Here is a 13,151-nt window from a genome sequence, read left to right on the forward strand (position 1 = left end):
TCGTGCTTTCATTGCAGTGTTTGATGTTCCCAAATTTATTTGGACACGGGGCATCCAGCTGCACATAATACATATAGTGGCATGTAAGTAAACAGTACTCGCGCCAGCATCCTTTACGTCGCAGGCGTAGTGCTAGCTCAAGCAGCTAAATTTTTAGCATATTTACACAGCACACAATAAGAGACAGCTGGATTCCGCCCATTTCAATATCGGCTTAACTAACTTAACAGTTTCGCGTGTAAATCATCATCGTTACAGGATTAAAATCGTGCAGATAGCTTCCAAAAGGGATCGATGAACGTCACTGCAGGTGATACTCTCTGATAGCACGCTTTTTTTGAGCAAGACACATTATTGTAAGAGCGCTCGTGGAACAAAAATTACGTTCTGTGAAACTACGCGTAAAGCCTACTCTAATTATTATGCAATGCATGTTAAAATGGCGAGTTTTCACAAAACTTTGTGTGGAACTTGTAATATGCAGCAACAAAGCATCGTTTCACTCTTTCGAGAGCTGCATTGCAATTACGACTCACTAAGCGAGGACGTTATATTTACAAATGTAACAGCGTACGTACCTGACAAGGTTGCTTCCGCAGCCTGCTCAGCACGTATATATAGCGTATACATTGTGGACTTGCATGAGCAAAGTGTTCTTGATGTTGTAATAAAAACAGCGAAAATGTCCAGGCTAGAAAAAACGCGAAACACGCTCTCCGACGGGCTGAGTTTCGGGAGTTCCGTGTTTGCTCTGTGTAGCGTCTGCTGGCATGGCAGCCCGGGCATGTTGTTTCGTAGTGTGTACGATAGATGGCGCGATGCCAATATGGCGCTATGCATGGAATTCGCTGTGTTCTGGTCTATATGGCACAGCAAAAACTGAAATTCACTTTAGTGCCCTTTAGCACAGTTCCCACCATTAACCCCTTGAGGGTTTTCGCCGGACATGTACGGCAGAAGCTTCCTGGTACCAAAGGGTTTTCGTCATACATGTACGGCATAGCGTTTATTTTTATAACGCACGCCTTTTTCAATCATTTCTCTTGCTTGGCCTGAACTGTCACACTTTGGGAATGCGTGGAATTTTTTTCGTGCGCCCATGTCTCTCCGTTGTGTTTTTTTTTTTTGCTTCCCAAAACAGTGCGCCGGCTATCGTTTGCCCATCCAAGCGCGTTCGCGGTGCAGCTGGCTTAAAGTGTGCGCCTTTTTCACTCATTTCTCTTGCTTTGCATGTGCTGCCACGCTCCGGGAATACGTGGAATTTTTTTCATGCGCCGATGTCTCTCCGTTGTTGCTTTTTTTATGCTTCGCAAAATGGCGCGCCGGCTATCGCTTGCACAACCGAGCGTGCCCACAGCGCAGTTGGTTTCAAACGCGCGCTTTCTTTGGTCATTTTTCTTGCTTGGAATGTGCTGCCACGCTTCGGGAATACGTGGAACTTTTTTTAATGCACCGATGTCTCTCCGTCTTTTTTTTTTTTTTTTTGCTTTCCAAAGCGGCGCGGTGGCTCTCAGTTGCGCATCAGAACGCGTGCACGCGGTCCGGCTGGTTTCGGTTTCGTCCTTCGGATGGTTCTCGCTTCTTCCGCCCGCAAAGCTGATGGCTGTTCGGTTTCTAATCTCTCAAAGGGTGACTGCTTGTTACTCTATCGTTTATTGCTCCCGGGGCGCGATTACATCTGTTTCCGTGCGGCGCTAAATTACACAAACAACGCCACCGTGATTGCGTTTCCAGTTTTGGGGTCTCGGAAAAACTAACTACGCCTTGTTGGCGATAAGACGAAGGATTACTGCCCCTTTTTCACTCGTTTTGCTTTCCGGACGGGCGCACAACCATAAGAGTTTTTTTTTTAGTATTTTGCTTGATTTTACTACAAATAAACCATTTGTATGTAACATCAAAAATGATTTTTTGTCACTTTACGGTCACGAATAAAAATTTTAGACAATTTTGTTTTTAAATAGCATCGTCTGAAGAATTTATTTCAGCAATAAAAGAATTACACATTTCTGGACCGGATTTCGCGAATAAATTCGACCCTCAAAGGGTTAAAGGCGATTGCCTGGCCATGAAATGCCACTCATTTGTTCTGCTAAGTCTAAGACTTTTGGAAGCATAATGACGCCTCATAAAGCCTGAAAAGGATAATAATAATAATAATAATAATAATAATAATAATAATAATAATAATAATATAATAATAATAATAATAATAATAATATCTGGGGTTTAACGTCCCAAAATCACGATATGATTATGAGAGACGCTGTAGTGGAGGGCTCCGGAAATTTCGACCACCTGGGGTTCTTTAACGTGCACCTAAATCCAAGTACACGGGCCTCAAACATTTTCGCTTCCATCGAAAATGCAGCCGCGGCGGCCGGGATTCGATCCCCCGACCTAAAAAAGGCCTGAAAAGGAAATGTCCTGTCGAGGATGTGTTCAGATTTCATGAAATAACCATTTCTTGCCTAGAACACCAATGGCAGGGATAATTGATAATCATGTCTAGCACAGCAGCAACTGTGTTTGCAGCAAGAATTTGTTATAATATTAGCACACACATCATGCTCACGATGTGTGCATACACATCTTGCATATGAACTTGCATACACACAACAAAGACCAGTACAGCAGTAATAAGAAACAATAAAACAGTTGCTTACTTCCACTGAATGCTGTTTTTGGACTTCTTTTCAATCAGGCCAATTCCTTCCAAAACATTTGTGATGTCGTATATTCTCCTTTTTTGTCTAACGGCTAGGATATCGGCAGCCTGCAATGGAAGGCCCACAAAACCTTGGAAACACCACTCATGTGCACACCATTTGTACTTCTCTGAAATCATCCACAGCTCAGCCTTGCAAACAAGTGATAAACATAATAATGAGTGAATACACAAATGCATCCAATGTAAATACCTTTTTTTGGCCTATAAGCATGCGAAAGGACAGTTCAATTTCTCATGTACAGCAAGAAATTATTGATTCCAATAGAATGCCAGCTCCATGTTCATGGAAAACAATGCACATGCTGCAATTGCACACATTAGACAATAGTGAACTGCAACCCCTTCTTCATGGTTTCATGATGTGAACATGACCATAACAGACTTAGAGGTCCACATTATATTGAAGTATAAGTGCACTCTCGTAAATTCACAACACAATTGGACATGCAGATGAGAATGAGCTTCTGCATGGTGCACTACTGTGAACCACTTCTCTGGGTTCATTGATAAAAGTCAGAAATATGCCACCATCATTTTAAGCCATGGTATTATTATACCCATAATTTTAATTTTAGTAGGTGCCATTTGCAGGACTTGGGAAGCTGAAGTGGTTTTAAAATTATATAAAACTCTGTGGTTACCTGATGTGCTCAACAATGTGACACTTTTTTTTTTTTTTTTGAGATAGCGGCAACAGAAATTTCAAAATACATGAAAGAAAATCCTCCCTTGCCCTACCCATGCACACACGAAGAAAGCAAGGGCACGGAAAGAAACCATTCGGAAATGCCTTATTTTTGGTTCTATTGGCGTACCTTTACACCCTTGGGCAATTCCCACCTAATTTGAACTAACTGCAAGAGTACAGTCAAAGTTTTGTAGACTTCTTGAATCGTTCAGATGTTCAATGTTATCTATCGAGACTTTCTGAATACTGTGCGATGGCAATGCCATCCTGTACGGCGTATGGCTGTGCGAACATAAGCAGCTGTGACAATGTTGGGTTTCATCGCTTAAACACACACACACACGCGCGCACACACGCACACACACACACACACACACAAAGGCTTGCCATGCAGTGAATTGTGGCAGTGAAAAGAAAGAAAAAGGAAGAAGTGCTGCTCTGTTCACGCACACATGCTCTAAATTGTAGGTTGCGGTAATACAACATGGTACTTTCTGCTTATGAATACCTTCATTTATCTCTAGAGAGCAGCACTAAACTTGCCTAGTTATGAAGTGCATGCACGAACACCTATGTGAACAAGTATGCATAATTTTCACACCACAGTGAATGGAATAATGAAGTGACAAGTGGCGAAAGGACATGCAATGTCTATACAGTTTATTACCATATTATACCTAGAAGGAAATGTAATGCCACTGTCTATGCAAGTTTACCTGCCCCGTGGATATTTTTTACACCCACTGTATGTATATATATCTGCATGTATGCATACTTACAACCCCCTCCTCCGAAATCTTTAGCTTCAATGTCTATATATGTGAACGCACACACACACAAACATACACATCGGAAAATCAGACACACCATGGCCCAAAATAACATTCTGGTTACACATGATATATGTCCAATTCCACTATATGTACAGTTACGCTCAATATGACTTGCAACATGGGAGCGTGTGGCCACACTACTTCAAAGATTGCACATGGCTTCAACTTGCCTTCATTTTTACAACTAAGTGCTGTTCTCTCACTTCGGGATGGTCCTAAGTGAGAAAACATTATTAAGTTGAGGAAATTAGGGTAAGTTGAAGCCATGCACAATCTTTGAAGAAGTGAGGCCATGTGCTCCCGCGTTGCAAGTCGTATTGAGCACGACTACATTTGTGTATGTGTATGCATGTGTGTGCAGGATGTCGGAACAAGATGTTTTTCGTTTCGGTTTTAGTTTCGTTCCACCGCAAAAAGTTCCGTTCCGTTTCTGTTCGAGAATGAAAAAAAATTGTTCCATAACAGTTCGCAATGTTTTTTTTTTACATGCAAAAATTTGAAGTAAAGGCAATCATAAAAGGCATTGGATTTGTGATGTAGTTACTTGCCCTCCTCTTAAGAAAGTGGGACAAGGGTAAAACACGTTCTTCAGAGGAGTGGAAGTAACTGTACCATGAATTCCTACCAACTAGCACAAACCAGTATTAATTTCAAAGTCCTAGTATTTATTTTCTCAAAAGACAAATACGAATTTTTTTAGTGGGCTCAATGCTTTGTGTCAATCGGGAGTGAGCACGATCTCAGAAGCAGCACGTCATTGAGTATATTCTCTGATGTGGGAGGGACACCGCTGTTCTGATAATAAAATCGCCAGGCCTGCGTGGAACACGCAGCACAGTCACAGCGAAAGCTGGAAGAGCGGACTTTGTAGAACCCGTTGTAGAGTCTCTTGGGGCAACTAATACAAGTACACATGCAAGGTACCCACCATGCCATAAATGATCGCAATTTTTCTGAGGTAGCGAAGTTCCCACTATGCCATCTTTTGTCATTCTTCAGAGAATCGTGGTACCCGCTACACATCTGTAAGGCATTATGTGCACTTTGTGCTGTGGCTGATGATGATGAAGAATTATGGCTGAGCACTTTGCAGTGGGTGGGAAGCACTGTTGCGGAATGGGCGCCTCCATTCCATTCCAATTCTATTCCGGGGAATTAGAAGTTGCTGCAATTCCATTCCTTTCAATTCCTCGGAATGAAAAAAAAACTTGGCCCATTCGCACTCTGGGAATGGCCGGGTAGTTCAATTCCATTCCTGAAATTACTCAACGTAGGAAAGGCATCTTGATAGTTTTATTGCATTAAAAATGAACACCCCATAAAACTGACGTCATCACATGCATCAGAACTGCAAAAGTACGCAAAGCACGTTACCATGGTCGTGGGATAGTATACCTTGGTGACATCTCGTGCAGTACGACCACCTCACTAATTCCCATAGGGGTAGTTCTCCCGCTACATAGTATCTGCGTGGTCAACATGTTTGAACGAATGGTGGTGTTTTATTATTGTTTATGCTTAAATGTGTTGATACTAAAATGACGACATAGCGTATTTTTATGCTGACAAAAGCAGTATTCAAGAAGACTAAGCAGTTTTGCCACGCATCTGAAACGGTCGTGAGTATGGAGAAAACTAACATTTGGTTAATGGGGACAAAACCCTCTAGATCTGCTGGTATTAGTTGGAACAGTGCACCACTTGGGCACCTTGTGCCTTTGTATCGAATACAGAACACTGGGCCGCACTGCTTGTCAGCACTTACACTTGTCAAGCGCGCCTCGCAAGTATGGATGGGGTGAGGAGAATTTTCTGTGTTCGCCTGTACGCAAGTATGCAATGTTTTCCTTGCCGCAAATGTTATTTACGTGTGTCAGATACTAAACTGCATGTGAGATAAAGATCAGGCTGTCCATAGAGTATTCGCCACTTTCATGTGGGGTATCAATGAGAACCAAAGCGCAGGGATAATTTGTTTTCTCTCTTCTGTATCTGCTGGGATAATGCATTTGTTTGTATACTAACTTATGCCTCGGTTTGTAGTAGGCGCGTTGCTTATAGATGTACCGTGCTTGTAATTAGCCAAGCTATTTTAAAAATACTGCTTTATTGTGAATTTCGAGGCTCTGACTATTATGTTTCAAGTTTGAAAAACAGGACGTAGATGAAAACGTGCTCTATTTTCGGAAAAAGATGCAATTCTATTCCCATTCTCATTCCTCCAAGCGTTGTCCCCATTCCATTCCGGGGTCGCGAAAATGTGGAATGATTCCGGAGTCATTCCAATTCTGGTGGGGCAACTCTGCAACACTGGTGGGAAGCATTAAACTACACACTCTTTGTGCTATTAGCATTCTTCGATAACAGCTTATTATTTTCCTCTTCTGCCACGCTATATTACATATTATAACGCGATTCCTTGCCCGACATGACGCCTGTATAGAGTACTTTTGCGAAGGAGTTACAAGCACCAGCGTGGCACTGTGGTGGAAGACCCAAATACCACGCAGAGGGCGCGGGTTAAAATCTCATCCGATCCTAGAAATTTGTTTCTCATTTAATTTTTTCTTATATCACATGGTAGCGGTCATGGACACCGGCGGACAACTATGGTGCCAAAATCAGCTGTTGTGATCTCATAACAGCGCTTGCTGTAACAAACTTCAGTGCCGACAATGCCCTTTCCACTTTGGCCTGCGTGACAGGCGTGCGAAAGTCCACTTGTGTTAATATAAACATCTCTGGTTGCCATTTTTTTTCATTTTTTGCACAATTTCAACATATATTTTGCTTTGGAATTCCTGCCTGAGGTAGGCGCTAATACTGTACCCTGAGATATGCTCACATTGCATGAGCTCAGTTGTTCCGGATTGCGAAGTTTTCTCGTGAACCGAAAAATGATTGAAAAAATTTCGGTTTCACTCCGGAACGAAATAATACATAAAGTTCCGGTTACAGTTTTGTTCCGGTCAAAAATATCTTTTTTTTTTCGTTTTCGTTCTGTTCCGACACACTGTGTGTAGGCCAAACCCCATATGTGCGAAATGCACGTGACAGCGACGAGCGATGCTATGAGCGACGAAACGAGCCGTTCGCGCGACGTGTCGCATGGTCGATTTCGCGCGATCACTCGGTTTTTCAGATTTGGAATCCGTCGCTCGTCGCCCGGAAGTGCTGTGCTCAAGCAGCCAATAGCAAAACACTGGAACAAGATGCATCAGTGACGTATTGCTGATTGCCGCCACTTTCTTATTGATGCGCATCAACAACAACGTTCATCAACATGGCCAACGGCGACGAGCGCAACGTTGACATTGTTGAACGTGAACGCGGACCTCAGGGACGGGAACTACAAGTCCTGCGCCATCTGTGACGCGGCTTGGCGGCACGTAGCAGCAGTGATGGGATTGAAAAAAATACTGCAAGACAAGGATAACCATTTTATGTAGCATTATGCAACAAAACATTGTATTTAACATTGCATACCGCTGACAACGGGCCACTTTTGGTACAAGTAAACGCCCTCATGCCAGCAACAGTGGAGATCGCTCGCCGAAGCCATCGCGTGAATGGGGTTTGTCCATCCAAGCGACTGCTTGCGCGAAGATGATCTACGTCGTGTCGCTCGTCACAGTCGCGTGCATTTTCGCGTATATGGGGTTTGGCCTTGTGTGTGTATTACACATTGAGGCTAATCCTGGTTAAACACCCCAGAACCTTTAAGGTATTTAACATACACACACACACACTGAGGTATAAGACCTCTTCCTGGAGTACTGCCTAATGTCACTGCACAAAAAAAGATTACAGCAAGCAGCCCCTAATTGCAACTATGTACACTGTCGTCCTTTATGAAAGGGAACACGCGAGCGCGCGGCCTGAGCTCTGCTACGGCTGCCTGCAGTGCCATCAACCGACAGCGAAAGAAAGCGCACCCGCTTTTGGCGTCATCTATTGGCAAACAAAATAACGAGTCATGGCCGGTGGACAAGCGCTGCCAGATTACGCTCCCGCTTCGGTCGCGCAGTTAGCGATGCCGCCAAAAGCGGACGTGCTTTCTTCACCTCTCGGTTGATGGTGCTGTACGCTAGCTGCCACTGCGCGCAGGCTGCGCGCTCGCGTGTTCCCTTTCATAAAGGACGACAGTGTACACGCATACCTTAAAGCATACCAAGACATACACCATACATAGGAGCAGCCCATGTATGCGACAAAGAGGGACTTCAAGCACTGACCATAGCAATGTGTTGGCATAAACATCTGCAAATAATGGTGAGGAATTTTGCAGGAGATCGCTCGCCGAGGCGAATGTCAATATAACGGCCGTTTCTATGATGTCCGAACGTTTGTCAAAGCTTTAGTTCGCGGTTGTATGCGCTACATCGAAACTTGTATAGATATAGTGGCCCGTCGCAGGTTAGACGACTGTTTCAAACTGTTGGACCTGTCAGGTAACTCACGGCGCAGCGCTTACACACACATACACACTTCACGCAGCAACGAACAAGCGGCTGGGCGAGCCTGGACTACTGTGCGTTTAATCCATGCACCCATGCAGACGACACAGCCCTCTGCACCGCGTATGTTACATCGAACCCGTTAACTAGCGGTTGAATCGAACGTTCCCCATACAAACGAACATTCACACAAGTTATTAGTCGGGCTATCTCGATCGTAAAGTTGAATTCAGCGCAAGGCACATCCACGGCTTTGAACACGACAGGCTAAATAGGATATATGCTGATGGGTGTTCCAGCCAAGCTCAGCTAACTTTCGCAACTTGAATAGCACGGCTGTACACGGAGAAAGCATACAAACCAAAATTTACAATAAAAATCGCTTCTGTAGCTTGCTTAACTGACCGATCACGTAATTTCAATAAGTGAGCGTACGACACGTCCACACTTTTTTTTTTTTAATAACTACCGACGCTACACGTGTTCTTAAGGGTTTTAGTAGTGTAGTACATTTTCGAAACTGACATTACACATCGAACGCACGGAAGCTTGCCATTGCATAAATTGTAGGAAAGTGATTTGTTCTGACTGCCAGAATCACAGAACAAGCAAATAAGTTGTGACATTCATCGAGGCCAAAACGCGATTTACAGACGCAGGCGACGACTTGCTGGTTGGGCAAAAAACACACGTACTCACCGGCTTTGAGCGCGCATATATGCAACGCACCATTTCAATTTTAGCGCATACAGAATGCTTTTCTCCTTTATTTATCTTTTTATTCGAAGGCAGTTCATCTAAAAACAAATGTACCGCCAGCAATGTATAAGCTACCCACTACGGGCATTTAAAATTGCCTGGCGTTGCACACAACAAACCCAGTACTCCAATCACCAATTAGATAACAGGTAAAAAGCGTAAAAAAGTGAATTGTGGTCAATCACAAGCCTTACCACTTTTAAGTCTAATACTCCATCAGGTGCTTCTTGCAGTAACGTCACAAATTTCGTAGTTAACAAACCCAAGCTCTTCTCATGACGACTCGGTGCACATGCGTCCGCCATGTTTACAGCCGTACGAGGCCGTTAAGAGTCTCGTCTGCATCGGTTTTACGCGAGACCACAAGAAAGCTAAAGAGAGAAGGAGGATAGCTGAGGTACAGCCACTGTAGCTGAGGATAGCGGAGGCGGAGAGTAAGAGGGCGGTGAACGCGGAACGCGGGGAAAGCATGGAGGGGGCGGGGTGTCGGCGGTTTATAAGAACCGTTTTGTTACGGTGAAGTAGTCTTCTAGTTCACTGTATCTTTGTTGTGTTAGCTTAGTCCTATTTCTATTTGATGTGGTACAGGTGTTTTGTGGTGGGACGGTGTTTTTGTCCCAACTTCGACCGAAACCATGGAATACGTGTACCAACCCACGAAACACGAAACCTCTACAAAACCTTTTATAGAGGTTTTAAACGTTTTAAAGACGGTTTGTAGAGGTTTTGTGTTTCATCGCAGTCGCGGACCAGCTCGCCCACGAGCCGTGAATCGTGTATATTTTATCGAAACCCTGAAATTGGCACAAATGTCAGCACTGCTTTGGGATGATGTATGATGTGAGCAGCTCATTACCTCACAGTTCAGTCATGTCGCTGTTGACTAGAACGCCTTATTTGATTAAGTCTTCAAAGTTTGACAGTTAAGCCAGGTTAAGTCACAACTGAAAGGCTGGAGAAATGGAAGAGCCAAACTGGTTAGGAAATTTGTGGCTGGACGTGATTCAGCGCTTCGAGTTAAATGATGTGGCTTGCAACAATATTGAGGCAATCATCGAGCACTCCATGTGCTTGTCAGGCACAAAGGCACAATGCAAAGGGTGTTTTCTTTGATGAATAAGATGTAGACTGCAGAGGAGACGCAGCTGCCGCGCTTAACGCAATGCTTATTTTACTCAAGGTGAATGGGCATATGACGTGTGAGCAGTACCACGGACACATCAGCAAAAATGAAGGACTACTGAGGAAGGTTCATTCAAGCAATAAGTATTAGATGTGCTTGCTGGCCACTAGAAAGCCTGCAAGACAAGGAACTCCACACCGCATGGTGCAGAAGTCGAGGATGCCCCAGCCCCCCATCCCGCTTTGGTGTCTGAGGAATATGGTCACTTAACTAAACTCCGGATTGTGTTTCACTGCCAGAACTTTAGAAACGGTCATCGAGCCTCGTGTATTGTCCATGTGTACGACTATGCACAGTGCTGTTGTATATATAGTCTTGCGCTGGCATTTAACTATACGGTAGGGGTGTGCGAATATTCGAAATTTCGAATATTTTTCGAATAGTGTTTGCTATTCGACTCGCACTAGAATTTTACTATTCGAACTTCCCAAAAACAAATACAGTCAACGTCCGATTGAAAGTGATTCCTTCAGATTTTCAATATGCTTCACCTCATCACATCCCGGTGTTGCGGCAAAGCTGCCTTTCAAGCTCCGTTACGGTCGAACTTTGCTTAGACACAGTCAACGTCCGATTGAAAGTGGCCCCTAGATTTTGAATATGCTTCACCTCATCGCACCCTTGTAGTGCGGCAAAGTTGCCTTTCAAGCTCCGCTACGGTCGCAAATGTATTAACTCAAGAAAACGCTGGTTCCAAACATGGAGATGAAAGATGTGGCAGAGTTGGGGGCTCAATTAACGCTGTTTTGGGCCTGAAATTTGGGCAGGAAGTACGAAAAATCGGACGCCGAAGCTTTCTAGCATCCAAAATTTCAGAGGTTCTTATATATATATCGACGTCTACGAGGCAGATTTGGAACTCCGGACTTGAAGGGAGCACACCCTTGTCCGCCACATCAGTTCGGCTTCCACAGAAGTTGAAAGAGGAGGAGAGGCTGAGGAAATGGCATCTTTGCCTATCACGTGTAAAGTGTTGTCGGCAACACTTTGGTTGCACCAAATCATGTACATAAATAGAATTCGGCCTCTACATTGCCTCATTCTTGATAAGACAACTATGAAACACCATCCCACCGGTGCTTCATCAACATAGCGAAAAGAGACACTTTCATGTTGCTATCTCATAAGAATATGCTTATGAATCCTCTCCAACTTTTTTTTTCTGCAATTTCGCTTCGAAGTATTCGAAAAATATTCAATTCGATTCGCACTCACTTCAATATTCGAATTCACTTTGCACCCAAAATTTTGGTATTCGCACAGCTCTACTATACAGTGGAAGAAACAATGCAATTGATGTGTCAGATGTGACATGAATACGGCAGCACGTTGTGACAATATTGTGGCGTACACGGTGACTGCTCATATAGAAACATAAGCCTGCACACTTGCATCATATTGCAGTTAAAGCCAGACATTGCGCCACATGCCAGGCAAACATTACTAGAACTCAATACTTTCAGCCTCTACAGTATACAAATTGACAGCATCCATTTCAGTAGCTTTTTGCAAAACTCGGACAGAGTCATGGGTTAACGTGTCACAACGATGTAATGATGTTGCCAATGGCTCTGGTACCTTTGCTAGCCCAACCTCTTTACAAATGTGTTGGAATGGAAGTAAGCGACAAGAAGCAACATGGTGCTGCTTGTGGTCAGAACTACTGAACAACATTAGGTCCATATGACGTCCACAAGGTGCAACCAACAGAGAAGATGCCATTATAATTTATCGCTACCTGCACTATAATAAGTATGCATCCTGCACTTTCTAGCAGACATGACACTGAATATGGTGTCCATACAGTAAAAGCCCGTTAATTCGAACTTACAATTAATTCAAACTGATGCCCTCGTCCCGGCACAGCCCTGTGTATTTCTATGGGGGGAAAGCTCCCGATAATTCGAACGTGACGGTATCCTGAACGGTTAATTCGAACTGGAAGCCCCTGGTTTTCATTGCTTCTCGCAGAAGTCGGCTCTAGTGATCACAATGTGTTGCAAAACCAAACCACACCAAATTTACTAGACATGCAAAACAACGAAACAGCAGCATTTTTCAGCAGGTGAGAATTCGGACGCTGCACTGGAGCTCTTGGGCAAGCTGCAAACAATGTTCATGGAGTCGCGACAGAAAAAACGCAAGCAGCTGCTAATTACTGATTACTTTTAATTTTGATTGCGTTCACTCTGCCATGTAAGTAAACTTGTTTTGGAGTATAAATACCATGATATGTTTCACATTAGGGCTCACTGCTTATTGAATGCATGTCGGTGCTTGTTTCTGGTGCATCACTGACTGGGAACAAATAATTTTGTTCGCTGTTAGAGCTCCATGAATTTAATTTATGAAATCACTTGCTACAAACGCACCTAGTTTGCGATAACGAGTCCAGAGGTGGCTTCTTTGGGTTCTGCCCGCGCTGTGGGGTACGATGTCCATTCACTGTGGCACCCGCCAGCTAATTAGAACTCCGCCTAATTCAAACAATTTTGGAGTC

General features: G+C 43.8%; 1 protein-coding gene across 2 annotated transcripts in view; it reads right to left on the reverse strand.

The window, feature by feature from the left end:
- LOC119378851 (transcription factor E2F4) overlaps positions 1 to 9,806 on the reverse strand; it is a 44,409-nt gene extending 34,603 nt beyond the window's left edge. The window contains exons 1-2 of one of the 2 annotated variants that reach the window (XM_037647891.2): positions 9,663 to 9,806; positions 2,667 to 2,776 (exon numbers count right to left, since the gene is read on the reverse strand). In XM_037647891.2, the coding sequence (XP_037503819.1) occupies positions 2,667 to 2,776; positions 9,663 to 9,773 (221 nt within the window). In that variant the 5' untranslated portion in view covers positions 9,774 to 9,806. Of the gene's footprint in view, positions 1 to 2,666; positions 2,777 to 9,408; positions 9,579 to 9,662 lie in introns of those variants that run through there. The other variant, XM_037647894.2, reaches the window with a different exon arrangement.
- Positions 9,807 to 13,151: the final 3,345 nt, after the last annotated feature.

This window comes from Rhipicephalus sanguineus, chromosome 1 (genome assembly GCF_013339695.2).
Source record: "Rhipicephalus sanguineus isolate Rsan-2018 chromosome 1, BIME_Rsan_1.4, whole genome shotgun sequence".
NCBI lineage: Eukaryota > Metazoa > Arthropoda > Arachnida > Ixodida > Ixodidae > Rhipicephalus > Rhipicephalus sanguineus.